Source organism: Podarcis vaucheri (genome assembly GCF_965113315.1).
Source record: "Podarcis vaucheri genome assembly, chromosome: 15".
Classification (NCBI taxonomy): Eukaryota; Metazoa; Chordata; class Lepidosauria; order Squamata; family Lacertidae; genus Podarcis; species Podarcis vaucheri.
In genome coordinates, this window is record NC_138753.1 from 46616876 (window position 1) to 46642729 (window position 25854).

The 25854-nt window shown below is 44.1% G+C and overlaps 2 protein-coding genes across 10 annotated transcripts in view; both read left to right on the forward strand.

The window, feature by feature from the left end:
• The window catches only part of LOC309519430 (disintegrin and metalloproteinase domain-containing protein 2-like), an 88727-nt gene extending 80652 nt beyond the window's left edge, over nt 1-8075 (forward strand). For 5 of the 7 annotated variants that reach the window (XM_082200392.1, XM_082200396.1, XM_082200391.1 and 2 more), the window contains 2 exons: nt 1486-1570; nt 7973-8075. In XM_082200392.1, coding sequence (XP_082056518.1) covers nt 1486-1570; nt 7973-8041 — 154 coding nt within the window. In that variant the 3' untranslated portion in view covers nt 8042-8075. Of the gene's footprint in view, nt 1-627; nt 909-1485; nt 1571-7972 lie in introns of all 7 variants that reach the window. The other 2 variants (XM_082200394.1, XM_082200395.1) reach the window with 2 other exon arrangements.
• A 1539-nt stretch (nt 8076-9614) lies between these two features.
• LOC309519436 (disintegrin and metalloproteinase domain-containing protein 2-like) overlaps nt 9615-25854 on the forward strand; it is a 61940-nt gene continuing 45700 nt past the window's right edge. Inside the window, exons 1-9 of one of the 3 annotated variants that reach the window (XM_082200416.1) lie at nt 9615-9848; nt 10410-10477; nt 11410-11471; nt 12393-12471; nt 13927-14003; nt 18682-18859; nt 20106-20162; nt 22651-22722; nt 23623-23789. In XM_082200416.1, the coding sequence (XP_082056542.1) occupies nt 9791-9848; nt 10410-10477; nt 11410-11471; nt 12393-12471; nt 13927-14003; nt 18682-18859; nt 20106-20162; nt 22651-22722; nt 23623-23789 (818 nt within the window). In that variant the 5' untranslated portion in view covers nt 9615-9790. Of the gene's footprint in view, nt 9849-10251; nt 10289-10409; nt 10478-11409; nt 11472-12392; nt 12472-13926; nt 14004-18681; nt 18860-20105; nt 20163-22650; nt 22723-23622; nt 23790-25854 lie in introns of those variants that run through there. The other 2 variants (XM_082200415.1, XM_082200414.1) reach the window with 2 other exon arrangements.

Here is a 25854-nt window from a genome sequence, read left to right on the forward strand (position 1 = left end):
AGCTGGCTGCAGTCTAGAAAAGGATCACTCCCTAATTTATTTTCTCCCTTTGTGATAGTGAAACATGGATTAAATTGTCTAGTTTTTCCCACCATTTAAGGATGGACTGGGTTTATCTGCAAAATCTGCTTATTACCTTTCCTTCCAAGGAGCCTCAAGGGAACACACAGTAAAATAAGACCATGAAAACAAACATGGGCAGAGCAGTCTTTTACTCAGGGGGTGTGCATGGGGGTGACCGGAGAGTGATTCTGCTGCTCTGCCAGCGAAATAACTGTCATATCTCCTATTCAGTCTCACTCTACCTGGGAGGGGAAAACACACCAGTCCAAAAATTAGAAGTCAGCTTAATAGTCACAGACACAGCATTCCTGGAAAACCATCAAAGCCTACTATTCCTAGATTCCACCAGCAAGGATACCCACAGGCTGCCCCCACATGCAGCCAATGGACTCATAATGAAGAAGTCCTGCTCCTAGCACACCCACTGCATCATCAGACACACAATGTGCATCATTGTCCCCAATGGCAGATTCAGTGGCACAGCCAGCAGTCAGCCCTCTACTGCTAGTCTCCAGGCACCCCTAGAAGCCAGACTGCTTGAACTCACAGCTGTTGTTCTTTTAGCACAACACAGGAGAACCCCCACAACACAGCACCCATATAGCTCTGGGCTTAGGGGGCCCTCAAAGAGCACTCACATTCGTCCTAAGCTGAGACAAAGGTTCAGGGCACACCCAAGGTTCTGCAAGGCCAAGAGTGGAAGATGCAACAGGCAGAGTCACAGACACCCCAGAACAGCCATCAGCCTCCAGTTGATCACTGCACTGAGTGAAGGATTGTGATGCAGAAGATGAGAGTTTGTGCCACACCAAGGTTGAGCCAGTCAGCCAAAGCAACCCAAAGAGGTGGGTTCACTTGTGGTTGACATGGAACATGAGTTGGGATGGATCATACCGCATGTAGGAATCAGTCGCACAACCCAAAGTCTTTCTAAACAAGGAGGAATTTTGTTTGTCTCCTGGAGGGGACTGTCAGGCAGGATTCCAAAGAATTTTTTAAAAATGTTCATGACTTTTGCTATTCTGTGGGAATACAGTGGTACCTCAGGTTACATACGCTTCAGGTTACCTACGCTTCAGGTTACAGACTCCGCTAACCCAGAAATAGTGCTTCAGGTTAAGAACTTTGCTTCAGGATGAGAACAGAAATTGTGTTCTGGCGGCGCAGTGGCAGCAGGAGGCCCCATTAGCTAAAGTGGTGCTTCAGGTTAAGAACAGTTTCAGGTTAAGAACAGACCTCCGGAACGAATTAAGTACTTAACCCAAGGTACCACTGTATATGACTATGAGTCTCCTTAAATTATAGATCATAAATATATAAATACTACAAATACAAACAAAAAACTCATTAAATACTGTCCTATTAATTGCAGTGATGTTTGCTGTTTCTTTTCTTATTTTCTTTTGAATTTTTTGTTTACAGCATTATACATTCTTACAGTGGTACCTTGGTTCTCAGACGCCTTGGTACTCAAACAACTTGGAACCCAAACACTGCAAACCCGGAAGTAAGTGTTCCGGATTGCAAACATTTTTCGGAAACCAAAGATGCTCCGTTTTGAGTGTTACGCTGAGGTCTGTCTGTTTCTGCTATTTATTTTGTGTTTTTGCGGATCTTTTTGTTTTTGTTTTTGTGACTATGTGGAACCCAGTTCAGCTACTGATTGATTGTGTGACTGCAGTACATTGATTATTGCTTTCTTTTCTTTTTGTTTTCTTGCTTAAAAAACACAAAAAATAAAAATTAACAAAAAAAACAAAAAAAAACAAAAAAACACAAAAACATATATACAAATCCCCCCCCTGTGGCTTCCCCCCCAAAAAAACCTCAACATTCTTTATTTTTTCAGTCTTTTTACCATTGCATCTTTTATATCTCGTCCCTGATATTCCTAGTATATCTATTCTATCTATTTCAGCTTTTACATACTTAATCTATGCATATTAACATGTTATCCTTAGACCAGTGTTTTTTCTTATAGTCTTCAAAACATTTACCATTCACTCCTTTGTTTCTGATTTGTCTGGTGTGTTATGGCAGCTGCTAACTTTGCCAGTTCTACAGAATCACATAGTTTATTTAACCAATCTTCTTTTGTGGGGATAGTATCTCCTTTCCAATTTTTTGCCAGTACTAGTCTGGCTGCTATAAACAAAAAATTCAAAATAAAATAAGAAAAGAAACAGCAAATCATAGGTTTTAGATAATAATTTCTTATTGCTTTTTGATAGTATTTTTGTAATTTAGATTCTTCTTTCTCAAATCCTGTTTTTTATCCACATTAAATACATTATTTAACTGATGGAACTGGAGCCAGTCAGTAAGATAGTGTCTTATCTCCTCAAATGATTTTAACTTCAGGTGTCCTTGGTCTTCTTTTAATAATTGGCTATATGTTGCCCAATTGCTTTGCATGTTTAATTTTTTAACTGTGAATGCCTCTAATGGGGACAACCAACATGGTGTTTTTGGTTCTATTAGTGGTTGATATCTCGTCCACACCTTATATAATGCATTCCTTACAATATGGTTGGTGAACACTCTTGTGAGCTTTTACCTTCTTATAACCAAGGTAGCCATGCAACCCAAATCTGTTGTTGACACTCTGCAAATCCTAAATATCTGTTTTCTCTAGTAGAATCCAATCCCTCATCCAAATTAAACATTGCCTGATAAAAGATTTTTAATTTTGGTAGTGCAAACCCCCCTCTTTCTTTCTTTCTTTCTTTCTTTCTTTCTTTCTTTCTTTCCTGTCTGTCAGTAATTTGTATTTAATACGAGGTTTCTTACCCTGCCAAATGAATCTTGTCAGATCTTACCTCCATTCTTCAATGCATTCTGTTTTCGCTATAATCGACATCATTTGAAAAAGAAAGAGCATTTTGGGGAGTATATTCATTTTTATTACTGAGATTCTTCCCCAAAATGATAATTTCAGTCTAGCCCAAATTTCTACCAAAAAAATAATAATTCATTCCAGGTTTTTTTATAATTGTCATCAAAAATGTCAATTCCCAAATATTTTGTTTTTCCTCACTATCGACAACCCTGTTTTTTTCCTGCAATTCCTTTTTCTCTTGCTCCTGTATATTTTTAACCATAAGCTTTGTTTTTGATCTGTTAAGTTTGAAGCTAGAGACCTCTCCGAATTCTGTTATCTTTTCCAACGCTTTGGGAATACTCGTTTCCGGGTTTTCTACTGTTAAAATTAAATCATCTGCAAAAGCTTTCAATTTGATAGTCTTTTGACCTAAAGATATCCCTTTAATTTCTTCTTCTTTCCTCAGTTCCAAATTTAATATTTCTAGGGTTAATACAAAAAGTAGAGGAGAGAGTGGGTGGGCAGCTTTGCCTTGTGCCTTTTTCTGTTGGGATGTATTCTGTTTCCCCATCATTGATCATTAGATTTGCTTTCTGTTTCTCATATATGGCCTTTATAGCCGAGGTAAATCACTCTCCCGTTGTGAATAGGTCAATCACTTTCCTTAGAAATTTCCAAGAAAGGTTATTGAAAGCCTTCTAGGTGTTGACTAGCATTTCCCATCTTGTATTATTTTATTCATGAGTGGGGGGGAGGGGTTATAATCTCTTCCAATTTTTTTTTATAATGGATTACAGGAAGTCCATCTGGGCCTGGGGATTTGCCCAGCTTAGAACTCGAGATTGCCTGGTGTATCTCCTTCCTGGTAATTGGCGAGTTTAATTGTTCAAGTTTCTCTTGTGCTATTTTGGGAATTTCTTTCCCTTGTATTTCACTATGTCATGTTCTCCTTCCGTTCCTATCTTATATAACTTCCTGAAATATCTTTTAAAGCAATTATTTATTTCTTCCTGTTTGTCGATTACGCTACCATCTTCTACTATCTTATCAATTTGTTTTTCTCTTTGTTTCTTTTTTAATTACCACGCAAACAGTTTGCCTCGTCTGTTAGCAAATTCAAAATTCTTTTGTTTCATCCATTTGATGTTATTCTCTATTTCATCATTTAAGAATATTGATAGTTGGGATTGCAATATTTTAATATTTTGGTTTGCGGTTTTGTTTTTTGGATTGTTCACCAATAGATTCTCATTTCTATGGTCTGAAATGGATTTGGGTTGAATCTCTGTTTTTTTAATTAGTGTTGTCAGGGGTTCAGGAGCAGAGGCAAGGGCAAGGGAGGAAACAGAGCATGAAGGGGAGGAGTCCGAAGGAAAGATGAGCGATGACGACGACCCGAGATCTCCGAGTCTTTCCAGTGAATCGGAAGATTCACAGAAAGGAGCGTCAGTGACCAGAGCAAGGGGGGAGCTTAGGGGGACACCCCAGGAAGAAGGGACAAAAGGGGGTTCAGAGAGCAGCAGTTGGAGATTGGGGCCAACATCCCCAACAGAGCGCAGTGGGGAGGAAGGGCGCCAGGCATCGGGATCAGGCGGCTCGCCGCAGGGGGGAGGACATGAGTCAGGAGTGGCCACACCTCCATCGGAGAGAGAAGAAACGGTCAAACGGAAAGTGGGAGGTTGGGCACGCGCGCCAAGTTCAAATGCACAGGAAGGCGGCACAGTAAGCAGCCCGGAAAGGGAGCCAGGTCCTAAAGCCCGCCGCAAGGAGACAGAAGGGTCCGGGGGGTCAGCGTCAGAAGAGTCCCGGAAGGAAGAGACCACGGGGGGCAGAGGGACCCAGAGAAGAACGATCAGGAGGAAAAGGTGGAGTAAGGCTAGGGTATTAAGTTGGTGTACAGGAGGCGGAGACTCAGACGGAGCTTCGCCGGTCTAGCTTATAAGACGTAGAGTTGCGCGCTACAGCTTGAAAATGGAAACTGTAAATCAATAAAGACTTTTATACAGTGAATGCTGGCTAGCGTGATCCTCTGTGAGCTCGGATCTGGAAGCAGCTCTGACAAGTGTCATTAAACTATTCAATATCCATATTCCATCTATTCGACCTGCAGATTTTTTAGCTTCGGAATAGAATGTATACTGTCTTTCATTTGTATGTTTATTTCTTCAAGCATCTACTAAGTTCAGATCTTCAACCATTTGGGGGGAAAATTGGGAATTTTCCTTCCTTAGATGTTTTCTCTCTTTGTGTTCTATCAAGGTTCAACAAAGTGACCCCATTGAAATCTCCCATAAGAATCATGTCCTCATTGTTATGTTCCAATAATCTTTCCTCTAGTTTTTTAACGTATTTTGATTTGTTTCCATTTGGAAAGTACACACCCACCAGTATTAATTTTTCTTTGCCTCTTGTTAACTGCACACCCAGCAATCGTCCTTCATTGTCTTTAAATATTAATTTGGATTCTAATTTTGGGTTTATGTATATAACGATTCCTCTCTTTTATGTAAATCTGAAGCTATAAATTCTACCCCTAGTTTCTTATTTACCAAAACTCTCTTGTGCTTCTTAGCTATATGTGTTTCCTGAAGACAGATAATGTCCCAGTTCTTTTTTAGGATATGTTGGGTTTTATTCCTTTTCTTTTTATTATTTAAACCATTGATATTCTACGAGATAATGTTCATATTCATCAAATAACAATTACAAATTGGATTCAGAAAAATATATAGAATAAATATAGATTTAATCTAGTGGGTTACATCTTATTGTATCTCTTGATAAGAATTGCTTTTACTCCTCTCCTGTAGCTTCTAACGCTTCTCTTTCCTGCATGAATTCTCCTCCCAGTTCTCTCTTGTATTTTCTCCAGAACTTCCCTAAATATCCCCTCCAGGAATTCCCATTTGTATCTTATTGTGTTGGTTTTTAAAGCATCTGTTAATGTCTTGTAATTTTCTCTTTTTAAAGGAGTCTTCTTGATATCTCTTTATGAATTATTATATTCCTTTCATCTATTGTCAACTTCCTTTTCTGGAGTACTTTATCCTTCAGTAGTCTTGAATTAAAAAAGACCATACAGTTCCTGATCCTTTATTCGTCTTTGTTCTTTCAGATTTTATTCTGAAGATCTTATCTATGTCCACTATTAATTCTTCTTCTTGGACTCCGAGCCATCTAGCTAATTCTTTTGTCAGTTTGGTTTCAATGTCTTCATTCTGCATCTCTGGGATCCCCTGAAAGCATAGAATAAGCTCCCTTTAGTGCATCTCGAGAATTGCGATTTGATCTAACATTTTCTCCTATATTCTCTTTAATTCTATTACCTCATCATTTATAACGTCTTGGCCTTTTTTCAGCCCTTTACTCTCATTTTTAATTTTATTGGTTTTTTCCTTCGAGAGTTGCTCTTGTTTATTAGTTCTAGATTTCAAATCTTGGACCCTTTTCTCTATCTCCCTAATTTTAATATTCAGATCTTTTAGCTGTGCAGATAGGTCCATTATTAATTTTGAATTTTGCTCAATCTTGTTGCCCATGGAATCAAGTTTATCATCAACAGATTTATTCATTCCAATAACCAACTCTCTTATATCAGCATTCGCATCTAAGTCCACCACTGTTTGGCGTCTTGGAGCTCCTGAAGAGGCCACTGTAATTTCTTGGAAGTCATTTTAGTTGCTTCTCTATATACACATGAATATAAGCTTTGTCCCAGTCTTAATAAGTTCCTTTGATATTTTTGTACTTTAAATACCCTCAGGTCTGTATTGTTTCTATTCAGAGAGCTCTGGGAAGTATTTGTTCAATTATTCCTCCCGCATTTGGCATTTATGTATTATTAAATACTCTAATCTAAGTTGGATTACCAACTTCTTAAAATATTTGTCAATCAATATTTTTCCTTGTCCTCCCTACTATCTCAGATCCTGAATCGAGATTTGTTACCCTTTATGTCCTAGAACTTAGTTAATACGATTTGTCAATATACTTATTATAAATTCCTTAATCAACACACTTCATAATGATTAAATCAAATGATTATTGCTTTCATTTTATGAATCAATGGTCTTGTTAGATAGTAAAATTCATGTTAACCTGCTGTTTTAGGGGTTGTTTTTAGAAGTATGGAACAGATTAATCCTCTTTGCATTACTTTCTATGGGAAAGTGTGCCCTGGTTTTGGAATGCTTTGGTTTTGGAACAGACTTCCAGAACAGATTAAGTTTGAGAACCAAGGTACCACTGTATATTATTAATCGTCATTACTCAATTTTAACTGCATATATATGATAATATTCATTCTAATTGTTTAGATACTGTTTTCTCAATTCACGTGGTTTCATCAATTCAACAAGGTTAAATGGCACACCTAAAACTCTGCCAGACTTCACCAGGGTGGTGCCCTCCAGATGTGCAGCTCCTGTTGGCCTTAGTGAGCATGGCTGTTTGATGCCAGGCTAAAGGGAGTTGTGGTCTGAAACATCTGGTGGGCACCACCTTGGTGAAGGCTGAACAAAGCAGTGACAGACATTGCTTGGGGAACTGTTTCATAACAGCAGCAGCACTTCCAGGCAAAGCCCCACAAAACTAGATCTTGCCTCTCATAGGTAAGGTACAAAGTAGGATTCATGGGGGCAGCAGATCTGGCCTCCAAGGTACACATCCCCCCCTGCTGCTGCTGCTGCTGCTGTGGGGGCAGTGACACCACTCCTTGGAGGCCAGATCTCTGTTTCCCAGCGGCCTCTTGGCAAACAGGTTTCCTCCAACTCTTTTTCCCAATGCACAGCTTTATTCCCCCAGTTATGATGTAGATGAGGTGAACTCAGACCTTCCTCCCTGACAGGCAGGAGATGCCAGTTTGTGGTTTGCCTTAGGAGCCCGAGTGTCTTGGGCCAGCCATGGTACAGAAATTTCAAAGATTGTGCAGGGAGTGGAGAGGCTTCTGTGGGAGAAGGATGTTTTTCCAATCTCTTCTCCATCTTTCTGGGTGACGCTAAATTTTGCTGATTCTCCTTATTGTATTGCTCCATCATGTCTTCTCTCCTCTCTCCTCTCTCCCTCCTGCTGCCCCTGGCATGTGAGTAGCTTCAGCAACCAAGAAGACACGATGTGACCAGACCTGGGTCAGGCTCCTGCTGTTTATATGACTTGTAGCTGTTTAATAAACAGGTGAAAATTATTCTGTGAATGGTTCTCCAGGTCCTTCTTTGCATTTGTATACAGCATGCAGGGGCTTCATTATGGCTCGGCATCAGCAGGCACATGCTGTGGCCTACACCCCAATAGGGGCTTGCTGCTTGTTCCAAGAGCCTCTTTGCCTTCCTCCTTGCTTTTACTGCCTCTTCATCTGCCAACTCCAAGCAACGAAAACCAGCAGTGAGCTAATCTCTCTTCGAGGGAATAGATGCCAATTCTGCCAGGGATTTCTGCCAGAGGGAGCAAGGGGGTAACAGGCACTTTTGCCTCCTGCTCCCTGGCTGCTATTTCCTACTATCCTATTTGCTCCCTCAGCTTTCTTTCATGGCACATATTAAGAAATGAAGCTACCCCTAATCATGCAGATTACAGTGACAAGGGAAAGGTTTGCTTTGCTGCAAGTACTGTCAATTACCCATCAAAGCTCTACCTAAAAGCAAAGCTTGTATTCTTAGGCACACATCCAAGCATTCTTCACAGCTAAAGTTGCCCCCCCCCCGCCCGCCCGCCAGCTCTTAGGCTTACCAGCTGTGTGGGAAGTAGAAATGAAACAATTACTTTATCCCCTTCTTCCAGCTTTACATGAATTTTTGTTTGTGAATGAAATTTTGTTGCCTTACACACTACTGCTAAACTAGGTGATTCTGGGGGAGGAGCAGGATGGCACTGCAAATCTTACGACCCATCCAACCTAATTTACTGAGGGCAGCTCCTCTTTTCTGGTACCTGTCCTGGTAATTTGGGTTCGAGGACACATTGAAGCCTGGCGCAAACACACACAAAGGGTGGCAAAGCAGGGCTGGTGAGGGGTGCGGCCTGGGAAGACGCTCAGCTCTAGAAGGCCGCATGTGACATGGAGCCTGAGGTTCCCCATTCTGGGTTCCCTCTAGTCAGGCCTCCCGTTACCCACATCCACCAGCCTGATGTCTGTGGAAACGACAAGTCAAACAGCTGCGCTGGCAAGCACCAAAGTGACCACGCCAAGGCACAAGCCTGGGCTGCCCAGATGGCAGGGTCCCCCTCTTGGCCTCGCTGATGGGGTCCAAAGGAAAGCACCAGCTTGGCTGCAGGAGTTGCCGGACGGAGGTGTACAAGGTGCCATCTGTTTCAGAGATTTGTGTGGGGTTTCTCCTGAGCATTCTCTTCCCCATGATGACTTGCAAGGCAGCAGAGATTTCAGATCAGTTTTCCTTCTCCTACATACCCTCCCAGGTTGTTGAGCTCCATCTGCCCCTCATTTCCCATGCTCAGAGTTGGAAGGGACCGCAAGGCTCTTCCAGTCCATCCCCTGCAACACAGGAATCTTGCCCAATGTGGGGCTTGAGCCCACGACCCTGGGATTAAGAGCCTCATGCTCGACTGCACCACGCTCATATGTTAGAAATCATGGCTTTTTCAAACTTGTTTATAGACATTTTGATGAATCCAAACGCCGGCTCAGGATGAGCGGTTCTTGCCCAATCCGCAAAAGCAGCAGGAAGGGGGCACGTTGGCGAGAACCGAGCCCCTTTTGCGCGCGCCCCACCCCCTCCCAGCCCCGGCGCCCCGGCCAAGGCAGCCCGCAACGTGGCCCCTCGCGCGTCGCCGCCCCGCCCGGCAGCCGTTGGCCCGCGGCGGCGCCAGCGCGCCCTTCTCCCGGGCCCCGCCTTCGAGTTCCTCGGCGCCCGTTACTGGTCGCCGGCGGCTGCGGGTCGAGCGAGGGGCGCCATGGCGCTGCTTGGCCTGTTGCTGGCGCTGCGGAGCGTGTGCCTGGCTTCTGCGCTGGGTGAGCCTGCTGCCCCGGGGCCCCGCCTTTCTTCCTGGCTCCTCGGAGGGGCCGCCGCCGCTTCTCTCCGTATCCCGGCGCCATCCGTGCGCATTGCCCGTCCCGCGGGGGGCGAGAGGGCCGGGAAGCGCTGCGGGGGCCGAGCGCGCGCGGGGGGGGGGCGGCCGCGCTGCTGCCCCCTCTGCTGCTCTGCTCCCCGGGCCAGCCTGCCTGACCCGGCGCGGGGGAGCTGCGGCCCCGCACGAGCGCAGCAGCCGAGGAAGAAGCTGCTCCGGGGGCGGCTGAGGGGCACGAAGGCCGCCTTCCTTGGCCCCTAAACTCCTGCCCTTGAAAAAGTCACAGCTACACTGCAAATGTGTAGTTACATACATACGGACGGACGGACATTCAAATCTGCCACCTTAGCTGTCATGGCTCCATGCCATATATGCTGAAAAACGGTAATTGGTTGAGGGGGCTGAAAATTCTTGCAAAACGATTTCCCTGTAGTGCCCACCCAGAGCTTATCTAAGTGCAGTGTATTCACGGATAAATGGCTATAGAAGGGTCTCTTCTGTCTAGGGTCTCAGCGAACATTCCTCCAAGTGACTGTTCCTCAGAGGATCCCATCTTACGTCACTGGAAATACGGTATTGTGTTTGATTATGAAAAGTGTTCTACCTGACCTTTCATTCCAGACTGCCCTGTCAAGGCTGTTTACTTTTAGGGTTGCCATATTTCAAAAAGTAAAAACCAGGACATCCCGAAAGTTGTTGACCCCAAAATTGTTGACCTCGATTTTTCATTTGACCTGCGTAAGATCCAGGACAAAGCACCACCTTTCGGAAATTCCCCCTAGATGACAATTTCGCCTTTGAAATCTTGTTAATATCTGGGAAAATCTGGCTGTATGGCAGCCCTAAATTAAAAGTTTTTTTTTTTAAAAAAAAAAAATGCTAACTTTTAAAACCAACAATGTTAATTTGAGCAGCAGCAGACAAGTTGGCTTGTATGAGGCAGTTAGTGAAGCTATGGCTTACTGAGACTGCGCAAACGTGTAGAGTTCCTGGAGAACTTTGCCCCATCCTTGTCCTTTTTGCTGCCACATTGTGCAGAAATAAGCCAACTCCCACATCATCCCATAAAGATAAATGCTTATGTTTGGGGAAGCGGGGGAGGGCAAGAAAAAAGTTCCCCCACTAATGTGAACAAGCTTCCTCTTGCAGGTAGCCTAGAGACAGGAACAGGAGCACTCCTCTTAGGGGCGGACATATGCTGCAACATTTTGCTGTGGATCCCATTTGTAGCATTGTAAAGCGCTGCATGGGAACCACTGTTCTAATCCCACTTCCAGCTAAAGCCATTATTACTATTATTAATTTAAATTTCTGTACTGAGCTTCATGATTGAAATGACTCTGGCTTGCAGTGGCAGCAAGCCATTTGTTAAAATCTGTTCTTCATCTGTACCACTTTTTACCATCTGTACCATGGGGAGTGTGCACAAATTCTTTGCGTAGGCTGGAGTTTAATGTGTAAACAAAATAAAAACTATAGCATGATTAACCCTTTGGCTATTGCAGGAAAGGATGACCTTTGATATTGATATAAATGGAAAGCCATATATCATTCATCTGAAGCAACAGTGAGTAGAATAAATAACTGGGATTTGCCGCCCATTCTATAAGACATTGCAATCTTTTTTAATAAATCCTGGTAGTGTCTAGAAAGATTTCCTGGAAAGCTTTTCTGAGGAAGAGAGGGGACAAAGCACTCAGCTCTCCTCTGTAAAGAAAACAAGCTTACTTTCAAAAGCAAATCTTAATAGCCTCCTAGGCTGCCAATTTGAATAAAATATGGGGTGCAGGTAAGCCCCGCCCTGAATAATTGATCCCATGATGCAGCACACACAGACCATTTGAATGACAATGCCTATCAACTTGTGGGACCTTGGCCCCTAAGAGCTGGATCCTATGTAGCCTCTGGGAAAACCTTCTTGCATTTAAAATGTGCCCACAAAGGTACCTCTGCCAGCCAGTGCACAGAATTGCTGAGAAGGTAAAATGTTGTAACAGAAGGGGAGAGGCTCCCCTTATAAAGGCCCAAGGACCTCATTCCCTAGAGGGCAGCTTTTCTGGAGCTGCATGCCAGGGGGGGGGGGTGGCGGGTCCAGCAACAAATAATGGGTGCACCCTTGTGTGGCAGACGTGCCAGCCATGCAAAATTCAAAGGTTCATACACCTGCTCCGCCCCCCCACCTTCATCCAGGCAAGCAAGAGGTTGTGATAACAGTTCAATAACACATTCCAGCCATGCAGAAGCACTTTGGGAGGCTAAGATGCTTTTTCTTAAATGTTGCCAAGAGACACCCAAAAAGGCCTTGCGGGCTCCATGTGCACATCATGGAACTCCTTGTGCTGATGGTACGCATTAGTTGGACACTGCTCTGAGTCACTGTCACATGTCAGGACATGACAGCAGGCACTGTTGTAACTTTCTGGACCATTTGTCCCTCCTTCCCTTTTTTCCGTGCTACCTTTATGTATTTTTTATGCTTTGTTTTTAGATCCTTTTTAACCAATGATTTCAGAGTTTATACGTATAGCCATGGAGGGTCAGCAGTGTCTTTTGTTCCTCCCATTCAGGTAAGATTCTCTCAGGTGTAGGAAACAGGTTTTTCTTTGAGTGGCTATCGTTTGAGCTACATTAGACCTGCCAACCAATTTTTAAAAAATAGATTATAGTAGTTTTAACTGATTAGTTAAAATATATATGTTGATAATAATTAAGAAGGCAGGGAATATTCAAAGCACGCATCCTTTCAAATAAAAACAGACATCCTTACACCGAGTGTGCCACACATTAGCGTAGCCGGGGGTGGGGAGGATCAAGGCAGTTGTTGGTCATTTCAGGTGCTGCAGGGTGGGACCTGAAATTGGCGGCTGGTTGCCCTAAACAAAGCTCAACACCTTTGGCCTGCTCCTGCACTGGTGGGGGGGGGTGTTAGGCCGCTGGTGCCACGTGTGCATCTTGTTTCACCAGCAGCAGCAGCAGCAGCAGCAGAGGATTGGCCCATCGCACAAATTCATATGCGGGTTCCAGTGCACCCATGGTTAGGCAATATTCAGCGGAGAAGCAATGGATAGCTGCATCTGTGTCTAGTTTGGGGGTACTAGCCGCAAATGCCCTGTTTCAACTCTCCTTTTGACATGACCCCTTCCTTTCTGAGGTTTTGTCTTCTATCCTCAACATGACTATGGCATTGGGCCCCTGCTGCAGACAGGGAAACTTGCAGCTTATTGCATTACTTTGCTGTGTTATAAAAAGGTCTGAAGGAGATGGGATACTAGAATAGCCTTGTTATACCAAAGACTCGAGGAAAAATCTGCAAGTTCAAGTAAAAACTGAGCTCTAGCCAAGACCCACAGAAGGGAGTGAACTACAAATGGTTCTAGTCACAATTTTGCTTGTAGAAAACTGAGGTGCTTAAATTCCACAAATATACCAAATGTTGAAGCAGTAAAAATAAATTTAGGTGTGATAAAAAAATAATAAACATTGCCCCTATTTCAGTCGTTCTTCATAGTTCATAATTTACCCCTTCCTCTAGAAATACCCCCTTCCACATACACATTTCTGGAAATTTTATATTTCTGACACTTCACCCTTTCTCACCCACTGCTTTTGCATTCCACTTTCCCCACACACTTTTCCCACTTGATGGAGTAGGCACATATCCAGAAACCTTAGCTAGTGGGGAATCAGTGCTTTGTGGGTACATGTCACCAGGAAACTCAACCTGAGGGTTTTTGTAAACAAGCCTAGATACCCCACTCTCTGTGCTGCTGGAGCAGCTTTCAATGGACTGTCCACGTGAGCATCAACCCTGACTGTGACCAGAAGGGAAACTGCAGTTGGTCAGCCCAAGAGGAAAGGTGAGTAACTGCATAGTTTGGTTTTAGGTAACAACCCCAAATTTAGCCTGTTAACCTCTCATTTGAATTGTGTGCTCTAGGATTGGATTTCATATAGCAGTGTATGTATTTCACTTTTGAGTTGCCCCCTGGTTGTAGGTAAATTGTTCTGATTACTCTTTCTAGCGCAATTGCTACTATCAAGGCTACATTGAAGGCTATACTGATTCCATTGTGATGCTCAGCACCTGCCTTGGGCTTAGGTGAGACCTATGTGTTATTCTTTTTTTAAAAAATAGATATTTATTAAGAATTTTCCATTTTAATACATTAAAAAAACCAAAAAGAAAAAGAAAAAAAAACATATACAGTTTACAATCCTTATTTTTCTATAACATATTTCCCTGACTTCGCCACACCTCCCCTTCTTATATTCCAATTCAAATTGTTAATTCAACAAGTTCTTATCCCCAATTTTTAACCTTTTTATATTTAGTTCAATTTAAAAAACCAGTTTTACAACATCAAAATTTATACATCAGTGCTCATTCTTAAATCTTAAATCCTTTTTCTAAAGTCGACCCAAATTCCCTTCCACGAATTCCCCACTTTTCATACTAATAACAAAACAGAATAAAAAGAAAAAAGACAGATTATTATTATGCACCCTTTGGATCCCCAAACCCCACCCCATCCCCTTTCCCGGTTTCAATCCCCAACAAATGTCCATCAGTCTTAATCTGCTATCAGCCTGGAGATCTCACGTCTGAGGCTCTTAATTCTCTCTCAGTTCCTCTCTGGTTTTTTTGATAGTCCTTAGTATTAAACACCAGATCTCGGAGACGCTCTGGCCCGATAGGGACAATGTTTCTTCCAGCCAGACCTCCATACTTAAAAGTGGAGCCCAAATCTCGTTTCTTACTCCTTTCAAGTCCAAATGTCCCCAAAGCTCCAACTTTCACCTTGATCAAATTTGTAATCCTTGGGTCTTCAGATCTCCACATAATGAGATCTCTCCATTCTTCAATCTCCAGCTCGGACCAGATTTTCATCATCAAGTTCTTATTTTCCTTTATAACCATCATGTCAGGCCTCTGGCTCTCCTTTGTCATCTGCAACATTACATCTCCTCCTTCCTTTTCCTCAGAAACAACATGTCCCGTATTTTTTGCACCATAACACTCACTTTTTTCCTCCTAGAAAGTAAGGGGAAATGTCTGTGCGTGTTATGGAGGGAATGCCTACGGGTGGCATGCCTACGGATTTTCCCCTCTAAAAACTACGTGCGTGTTATGGTCGGGTGCGTGTTATAGAGCGAAAAATACGGTATCTCTTTCTCCACACTCTCAAAGTTCTCAAATTTCTCCTCTTGTCCAGCTGCATGAACTTCCTGGATCAAGTCCTTATCAAATTCAATGAATTTGTTTACTGTTAAGTCCAGAGTTGCAACGTTGGTAGCCAAAACATCAATTTGGCCTTGTAACTTTCCCAAGAGGAAAAAAACTCTGTCCAATTTAGCTTGAATTTTCCCTCCTTCAGCCATTCTTGTAATGTCCCAAAACCCCCTCTAGAGGGATTTTGGTTACTTATTATTCCTTCCAGTTCAAATCCAAAAATCAAGTTAGTTTGTATCAATTTTTCCTTGTTTTAAACAAAATATAGCCAAATTATAACGAATATAACCAGCAGAGACAATAGAAAACAAAGTTCTCTTTTCCCGTCTTGACAGCTAATTTGACAGCTGTCAAGCTCTTCAATATCTCTTCAACAGGCTCTCTCGCGGATCACTCCCGGGTCCGGGGGGGTGGCACTTCAACTCCCAAAATTAGCTCTTATCCTCCAGTAAGATTACTTAAACTGCCAAATCGTGAAATTAATGTCTTTACCCAATAAAAAGAAAAAATCCTCTCGACCTTAGTTAGCTGGTCCTTGCTTTAGATTATATACAAGACGGGGAGACGGACTTCCTGTTTGCACCTTCCCCGATCGTGCCTAATTAAAAAAAAAAAAAATTCTTTACAAATCCAATTTCCGTACTACTCACGGGTTGCTGCTTTAAAATCCAATTGTTCACAAGAAGAAGTCAGCGCTCTCAGACCATGGCATGCGGCTTCACTCTGCAGGAGAAGCAGTCGACTCTCAGCACCGTGCCACTCACCCCGTCCCCCATTCCGAAGCCTTTAAAAAGGCTCCTTCGCAGGTCGGGGGGTGCAAATGGTGCCCGCCGAGTCACCAGGTTCACAGGCTGCACCGCCTGTGATTTTTAAGGGTCCCCGCGTCGCCGCAGCGGCTAGACCCTAATCCTGCGGAGCCAATTCCCTCTGGAGCTCGGAGGGAATCTGCCATTAGCTGATGGCGCTAACCCGGAAGTCCCCTATGTGTTATTCTTGAACAGAACCCTTTGTTCCTCAGTCCCAAGTTCAGCTGCCTGCAGAGCACTCCAGGGCTTTGAGAAAGGATAACCGCACTGAAATTGGACATCCTGCTTAATAAGCCAGAGTGGCAAAGTATAACTAAGCATGGATGAATCAGCCTCTTCACAAACACACACATGGTAAAAGTCAAGGTATAAATTGAACTGCCTTTTATAACTGACATACAACATATAGCAACATTTTCTACTCACCAGTTACCGTATTTTTCGCTCTATAACACGCAGATTTTTTCTCCTAAAAAGGAAGGGGAAATGTCTGTGCGTGTTATGCAGCGAATGTGTGGTCCCTGGAGCCGAAAAATGAGGCAAAAATCAAACCGCGCTTCAGGGAGAAGGGAAGCCTGAAGAGAGGAAGTGGCAGCTTTCCTGCATTCTGCCTCAGGGTCTTACTGCCCGCCCTCTCTGTTTCGTTACTGTGTTTGCTCAAACGGAACAAAGAGCAGGGGAAGCCCCTCCCCTCCAGGCAAGAAGAGAGGAAAGCAGAGCGTCCGTCCTTCTATCCTCTCCCTGCTCCGGAGGAACAATGTTTGTGAAGGGAAGAGAGATTACAGGTTCGGCTTAAAATTCTGATGTGACTTCCTGCTTTTTGTTTTTGGAGACACACAGCATTCAAATATGCTTTCTTCCATTTAAAGAGGGAGAGAGAGAGAGAGAGAGCACACGCTGGCTGGCTTGTGTGGGTGGGTGGGGGGAAACTTTTGCCTTCCTTTCCTCACGTTATAGCCCTCTCCTGCATTCTTAGCCTTCTGTGTTTTTCCTTCCCTCCCCACTTAAAATGTGGTTACAAAGCATGGATCCACATGGATCCTCAGGATCTTTGCATTGGGTCACCCCAAATTCACCATCAGAGCACACAGCATGTCCATGGCTACAGCCTGCCCCCCCCCAAAAAAATCACGCACCCACTGTTGCCTGGGGCTGCAATGGTGCAAAAACGTGGTTACAAAGCATGGATCCACATGGATCCTCAGGATCTTTGCATTGGGTCAGCCAAAATTCACCATCAGAGCACATAGCATGTCCATGGCTACAGCCTGTCCCCCCCCCAAAAAAAACAAAAATCACGCACCCACTGTTGCCTGGGGCTGCAATGGTGCAAAAACATGGTTACAAAGCATGGATCCACATGGATCCTCAGGATCTTTGCATTGGGTCAGCCAAAATTCCCCATCAGAGCACATAGCATGTCCATGACTACAGCCTGTCCCCCCCAAAAAAAAATCACGCACCCACTGTTGCCTGGGGCTGCAATGGTGCAAAAACGTGGTTAAAAAGTATGGGTCCACATGGATCCTCAGGATCTTTGCATTGGGTCAGCCAAAATTCACCATCAGAGCACATAGCATGTCCATGGCTACAGCCTGCCCCCCCCCCAAAAAATCACGCACCCACTGTTGCCTGGGGCTGCAATGGTGCAAAAACGTGGTTACAAAGCATGGATCCACAGGGATTCTCAGGATTTTTGCATTGGGTCACCCCAAATTCACCATCAGATCACATGTCTGTGGCCACAGCATGAAGCACAAAAAGGATACGTCCACTGTTTCATTCAGAATATTTTTTCCCTTGTTTTCCTCCTCTAAAAACGATGTGCGTGTTATGGTCAGGTGCGTGTTATAGAGCGAAAAATACGGTACATGCAGTCTCAAGTATACATTTCCCAAATAGTTCCTCTGAACACACACTGAGGATCTGTTCATTTTATATGGATTGCCATAACATGCACACCTGATACAACAGAATAGTCGGGTGTTCTAGTCAGTAAAGGTAAAGGGACCCCTGACTGTTAAGTCCAGTTGCAAACGACTGGGGTTGCGGTGCTCATCTCACTTTACTGGCCGAGGGAGCTGGCATTTTGTCCGTGGACAGCTTCCGGGTCATGTGGCCAGCATGACTAAGCTGCTTCTGGTGAAACCAGAGCAGCGCACGGAAACGCCTTTTACCTTCCTGCCGGAGCGGTACCTATTTATCTACTTGCACTTTTACATGCTTTCGAACTGCTAGGTGGGCAGGAGCTAGGACTGAACAACGGGAGCTCACCCTGTCGCAGGGTTTCGAACTGCCAACCTTCTGATTGGCAAGCCCTGGGCTCTATGGTTTTTGTTTAGTACTCAGGGAAAAGGCTGTCTTTTTCAGTTTTCTTTCAAATGGGATTATTTCCATCCCATGTCATCTTCTCCTATATTAGGGATGGGCAAATTCCAGACTGTGGGCCAGATTTGGCCCACTAGGTCTTTCTGTTTGGCCTAAACACCTTTCCCCATGAACCATGCCCATGTGCTCCACGCTGATGCCACACGTGGCAGGTCATATGTAGAAACACAGGTGGATTGGCTGCTCCCACAGCCAGTCTCTGCAGAAAGTAAGATTGAACTCCCTGCCCACCAGCTGGAGCATTGCATTGGACTGAAACGGGAATTTAGCTTTGGGCTACCAAGTCACAGTTTGCACCATCAACATTTTTTTGGGGTGGGGGGCTTCTTTTCCACTTTATTTCCTCCTACCAGTGGGCTGTTGCAGTTTGAGAACAGCAGCTACGGAATTGAGCCAGTTGAATCTGCTTCTGGATTTCAGCATCTTGTTTATCAGATTGAATATGAAGATGCAGAGCGTCCACTTTCTGAACAGAATTATTCCATTAGATGGAGTTCAGGAATAACGCCAAGGGTAGAATCAGGAATACCAGTGAGTGCTTTTTTTTCTTTAAATAAAATTGTGTTTATAGATCCAAAACAAAATAGTAATATGTGCATCCATGCATGTACATGCTCCTTGCCCCCCCCAAGCAGTAGGAGTTCCTGGGAGAAGCCTTTTCAAGGCCAGCTTTCTTTCAATGAGAACTGCGCCCGCCCCAAGACTTCAGTGCTTGTAAATGTTTGTCCATATACATGTGGATGCAGAACAGAGGTGAGCCCACAGTCAACAGAGAAAGCAATATGGGCCTTAAGTAGCACCCTAAAAGCAACTGCAGGTCCCACAAGCCTGTTGCTTGACTTTCAGGAGCAAAACCTTGCCGCCGCCCCCGTCAATAGAGCTGTTCCTTTTCTGACCTCCTAGAAAGCATATACTCTGGCAGAACACTGCTTTTCTTCTTCTCAGCTTTCACACTGACAGTTATGATGCCCTGCTGGCTCTCTGAGCAGCTTCATAGCTTAGCGTCTCCAGCAAGCTGTGTGTGATGCTCACCTCTGCAGCCTAATTCTGTGCATGTTTCATCAGAAGTAGGTACCTCTGTTTTGACTGAGATTAGTGTGCACAGGATTGCAACCTTAAAGGGAGACTCCAAAATCAAGAAATAAAAAGGTGAAAATGCTGTCCACATCTAAGGAAGCCAGCAGAGTCCAGTGAAAAACAGTTCCAAAGGGCCTTGCTGAAGCAACAGATGTTGTCTCTCCAGAGAGGTGGAGCCAACTAAAACCTTATGAAAGCTGGCCAAGTGTGGTTGGCTCTGGTTGCCTGGCTGCTTAATGGGCCCTTGGTTTAATTATGTGTCCGGCTCTGGCAGGTTGCATAGAAAGGAATGTGGCCTCGGTTTGAAAAACATTCCCCATCCTTGTCTTAGGCCACATTCACACCATATATTTTAAACACTATGATGCCAGTTTAAACAGTAATGCCTTCTCTCAAATAATTCTTTTGAATGAACATGTTGAGAATAGAGAATCAGGCTATTGGTCTTCCTAGCTAAGCCATGAGAAAGCTGTGCTCCCCCACCAAATGTTGGACTACAGTTCCTACTGGCCCTAGCCAGTATGACCAATGCCTGGGAACCCACCCCACATTTCTCCAGGCCTTGATGCAACCCCAATCTGCCAGATACTTCACCTACATTTTGAATTCTGATTCAGCAGCATTTAGAGTTCTACCTGTGAATTTTTCATGATGTTAGTATGAGTGCAGTAATGGTATGTTCTTTCTTGAATTACAATAGGTTAACTTCAGCACCACGAGATATGTGGAAATGCACATAGTTGTGGCCAAGGGATTGGTAGGTTTATTTGAAGGACTCCCTGTTGCCCCCCCCCCCACCACGTACATCACTTCAAGCTTTCATTACAAGGTTTTCAGAAGTATGTTCTTTCTTCATATACAAACATAAGAAGAGAAGACTCATTGGGTCCAGCATCCCGTTCCCATGGTGGCCAACAAGATGCCCATGGGAAGCTTTAAAGCAGGATTTTAGTGTGACAAAACATGGGCAATTCCCAGTCTCCTATGTCTGGCAGTGGAGGGGAAACATCTTGAGTTCTAGGATAATGAGAGCAGGAGGAAAAGCTCTCTGCCCACTTTCTCCACTAATAATAATAATAATAATAATAATAATAATAATAATAAATTACTACTATTTATACCCCGCCCATCCGGCTGGATTTCCAGAATGACTCCCAGGCCTCCCAGGACTCACCTGGTCCTTCAGAAGCACAGTCACCCCATTCAGGACCAGGGAGTCCTCCACACCCGCCTGCCCCCTGTCCCCCAAGAGCAGTACAGTGGTACCTCGGGTTACATACGCTTCAGGTTACAGACTCTGCTAACCCAGAAATAGTGCTTCAGGTTAAGAACTTTGCTTCACGATGAGAACAGAAATTGTGCTCTGGCAGTTTGGCAGCAGCAGGAGGCCCCATTAGCTAAAGTGGTGCTTCAGGTTAAGAACAGTTTCAGGTTAAGAACGGACCTCCGGAACGAATTAAGTACTTAACCCGAGGTACCACTGTACTTCTGTCTTGTCAGGATTCAACCTCCATCTGTTAGCCGCCATCCATCCTCCAACCGCCTCCAGGCACACACACAGAACCTTAACCACCTTCACTGGTTCTGATTTAAAGGAGAGGTAGAGCTGGGTATCATCCGCATACTGATGAACACCCAGCCCAAACCCCCTGATGATCTCTCGCAGCAGTTTCATATAGATATTAAAAAGCATGGGGGAGAACCCTGAGGCACCCTACAACTGAGAGCCTAGGGGTCTGAACACTCATCCCCCAATACCACTTTTTGAACACAGCCCAGGAGGAAGGAGCAGAACCACTGTATAACAGTGCCCCCAGCTCCCAGCCCCTCTAGGCGGTCCAGAAAGATGTTAGGGTTGATAGTTTCAAAGGCTGCTGAGAGATCCAGCAGAACTAGGAAACAGCTTTCACCTTTGTCCCTAGCCTGCCGGAGATCATCAACCAGCGTGACCAAGGCAGTTTCAGTCCCATGATGAGGCCTGAATCTCGACTGGAAGGGATCCAAATGGTCCACACACCCCAACTATGCCTGGAGTTATTGAGCAACCACCTGCTCAATCACCTTGCCCAAGAATGGAAGATTTGAGACTGGGCGATAGTTGGCCATATTGGCCAGGTCTAAAGATGGTTTTTTAAGAAGCGGTTTAATAACCACCTCTTTCAGCGGATCTGGGAAGGCTCTCTTACAGAAAAGCATTCACCACCCCGCGGAGACCATCGCCCAGCCCTTCCCGGCTTGCTTTTATTAGCCAGGATGGGCAAGGATCAAGGAGACAGGTGGTTGGTTTCACGCGTCCAAGCAGCCTGTCCACATCCTCGGGGGTAACGGATTGGAATTGATATGCAATTTGACTAGACAGGACTCTAACACTCTCCCACCCTGGCCCTGCTCCCAAGGTGGAGTCTACCTCTTTCTGAGTGACATTATCTGCAAAAAACTTTGCAAAATCATTGTAGGAGATCTTGGGGCCCTTCTCGGGCCTCAATGGTGAAAGTGGTTCCATTAGATTATGAACCACCTGAAGGAGTCTCCTCCTGCTGTTTTCTGCAGATGAAATAGAGGCGGTGAAGAAGGTCCTTTTCGCCGTCACTATCACCACTTGGTAGGCTCGACATTGAGCTCTAACCTGTTTCTGGTCAGATTCAGAATGACTTTTCTGCCACCAGCGCTCTAGCCATCTCAGCGATTGTTTCATCCCCCTCAGCTCCGGGGAAAACCAGGGGGCTATCCGGGTTCTGTGTAATCAGAGAGGGCACTTCGAAGCCAGACAATCAATAGCCCTGGTTAACTCCGCATTCCAGTGGGCCACCAGGGAATCAGCTGAGAGACCATCAACATGGGATAAAACATCCCCTACCACTCTCTGGAAACCATTTGGATCCCACCTCCCTGCAGAGGGGAAGGGTCGTGAAGTCCATAATCTTACTCACCTTTGTCGTCATAGAAAGGGCCTCAAAGGTCATGTAATCCAACCAACTGTAATGCAGGAACCACAGCTAAAGAATCCAACCTCTGTTTAAAAACCTCCCAGAAAAGGAGATTCTTCCACCTCCCCAGCTAGTCTGTCCCACTGTCAAACAGCTCTTGCTTGCTCTGTTTTAGATGTGGCACCAGCAGCCATCCTGAGCCTGACAGCCACAGCACATTGAAATGTGTATCCTGGTCCAGAAAATGTGGCTTCTGGCTTAGAGCATCTTCAGTGAGCCTGATGCAATGGCTAATGAGAGAATCTTATTCTTTCCCAGTATGACTATATGGGTTCAGATGAAGATGTTGTGATGAAGAAAATCACTCAGCTCATCAGCTTTATCAACACGGTAAGTCAATGGCAACAAACAGCCTGAGTCAAAGTTGTGCTGGGCACAACAGCCCAGATCTATTTAAATATATTTATAAATAGTCCAGGATCTGGTAGAACAGTTGCTGCTACATCTAGAATGGTTTGGTCTTTTAAGGGAAAATAAGAAGGGAAGAAGGTTACTCAAAATTAAGATGATGAAATGTGGAGCCTTGGTTTTGTAGGTCTAAAAACAATGAATGCTGTAAAGGAAAAATAGTATTATCTAACATGGCAGATTGAATATTAATGTTAAGCAGAAGATTATTCTATTTGTTTACTATCTTTTGCTTTAAAGAAATGTCATGCAAATCCTGAAATACTGTTCAAAGGTAGAGGGGTGTGTGCTAGTATATATTTATACTTTAATCAATCTTATTTTTGTAATATTGTTTGGTATGGATATTTTAAAAAATTATTACAAAATAAAATAAAACTGAGAAAAGTCAGTTTTAAAAAATGTCACCCATCATATGAATGAATGAATGAACCCATCCCAGATTCATGATGTCTCCTGGCTTTGCCCCCAAAAGCTTGTCCAATCCCCACAGCCCCCTCAACAAAAAACCACTATGTTCTGTATAACATTGTGCGGATGTTACTCAAAAAAGCAGCATATACGGTAAATAATTCCATACGAAATTAGGGTTTAGGGAAGTTTAGGGAAGCTTTTAATGTTTAACAGACTATTGTATTTTAATATTTTGTTGGAAGCCGCCTAGAGTGGCTGGGGAAACCCAGCCAGATGGGCGGGGTATAAATAATAAATTATTATTATTATTATTATTATGATGAATAATTCCTCCAGCTGGGAACTGAAGTCTGAACATGTAAAGCCTGTGGCCTCTATTGAACTTAACCATATGGCTCCTATTTTCAGATGTTTTACAAACTCAACATGAAGATTATACTGTCCTCTATGGAGTTTTGGAAAGACAGGGATAAAATCTCCACCACAGGGACAGCCAATGAGTTACTGGAAAAGTTTGTGGACTGGAAACTGGTCCACCTTGCTCTACGACCCCACGATGTGGCATTCTTGTTTGTGTAAGGAGTGTGTCCCCCCCCCCCCCGTTATTAAAGAATGCCTGTATTAAAGCCTTTGGTGTTGCCTGAGTGGGCAACATGGCCAAAGTGCTGGGCAGGCAGGAGAGAGGGAGAGGGCTGTGAAGAGCAGTCCAAACAGTTGGGGGCTCCATGCATGTGAGGGAGGGACATTGTGTTGTTGTTGTTTAGTCGTTTAGTCGTGTCCGACTCTTTGTGACCCCATGGAACAGAGCACGCCAGGCACTCCTGTCTTCCACTGCTTCCTGCAGTTTGGTCAAACTCATGCTAGTAGCTTCGAGAACACTGTCCCACCATCTCGTCCTCTGTCGTCCCCTTCTCCTTGTGCCCTCCATCTTTCCCAGCATCAGGGTCTTTTCCAGGGAGTCTTCTCTTCTCATGAGGTGGCCAAAGTATTGGAGCCTCAGTTTCAGGATCTGTCCTTCCAGTGAGCACTCAGGGCTGATTTCCTTCAGAATGGAGAGGTTTGATCTTCTTGCAGTCCATGGGACTCTCAAGAGTCTCCTCCAGCACCATAATTCAAAAGCATCAATTCTTCGGCGATCAGCCTTCTTTATGGTCCAGCTCTCACTTTCATACATCACTACTGGGAAAACCGTAGCTTTTACTATACGGACCTTTGTTGGCAAGGTGATGTCTCTACTTTTTAAGATGCTGTCTAGGTTTGTCATTGCTTTTCTCCCAAGAAGCAGGCGTCTTTTAATTTTGTGACTGCTGTCACCATCTGCAGTGATCATGGAGCCCAAGAAAGTAAAATCTCTTACTGCCTCCATTTCTTCCCCTTCTGTTTGCCAGGAGGTGATGGGACCAGTTGCCATGATCTTCGTTTTTTTGATATTGAGCTTCAGACCATATTTTGCGCTCTCCTCTTTCACCCTCAATAAAAGGTTCTTTAATTCCTCCTCGCTTTCTGCCATCAAGGTTGTGTCATCTGCATATCTGAGGTTGTTGATATTTCTTCCGGCAATCTTAATTCCGGCTTGGGATTCATCCAGCCCAGCCTTTCGCATGATGAATTCTGCATATAAGTTAAATAAGCAGGGAGACAATATACAGCCTTGCCGTACTCCTTTCCCAATTTGGAACCAATCAGTTGTTCCATATCCAGTTCTAACTGTAGCTTCTTGTCCCACATAGAGATTTCTCAGGAGACAGATGAGGTGATCAGGCACTCCCATTTCTTTAAGAACTTGCCATAGTTTGCTGTGGTCAACACAGTCAAAGGCTTTTGCATAGTCAATGAAGCAGAAGTAGATGTCTTTCTGGAACTCTCTAGCTTTCTCCATAATCCAGCGCATGTTTGCAATTTGGTCTCTGGTTCCTCTGCCTCTTCTAAATCCAGCTTGCACTTCTGGGAGTTCTCGGTCCACATACTGCTTGAGCCTTCCTTGTAGAATTTTAAGCATAACCTTGCTAGCGTGTGAAATGAGTGAAATTGTGCAGTAGTTGGAGCATTCTTTGGCACTGTCCTTCTTTGGGATTGGGATGTAGACTGATCTTCTCCAATCCTCTGGCCACTGTTGAGTTTTCCAAACTTGCTGGCATATTGAGTGTAGCACCTTAACAGCATCATCTTTTAAATTTTTAAATAGTTCAGCTGGAATACCATCACTTCCACTGGCCTTGTTATTAGCAGTGCTTTCTAAGGCCCATTTGACTTCACTCTCCAGGATGTCTGGCTCAAGGTCAGCAATCACACTACCTGGGGTGTACGAGACATCCATATCTTTCTGGTATAATTCCTCTGTGTATTCTTGCCACCTCTTCTTTATGTCTTCTGCTTCTGTTAGGTCCTTACCACTTTTGTCCTTTATTATGGTAATCTTTGTACGAAATGTTCCTTTCATATTTCCGATTTTCTTGGTTTTTTATAAAAAATTTTATTGGTTTTTCACAATTTATATAAACACAGACAATACACAATACAAACATACAAACACATAAACAAACATGTATAATTTCAAATCCTTTTTTCTTAAACCTTACTTCGCCGACTTCCCCATACCTCCCCTTTCTGCATCCCAATTCTAAAATTCATTTCAGCAAA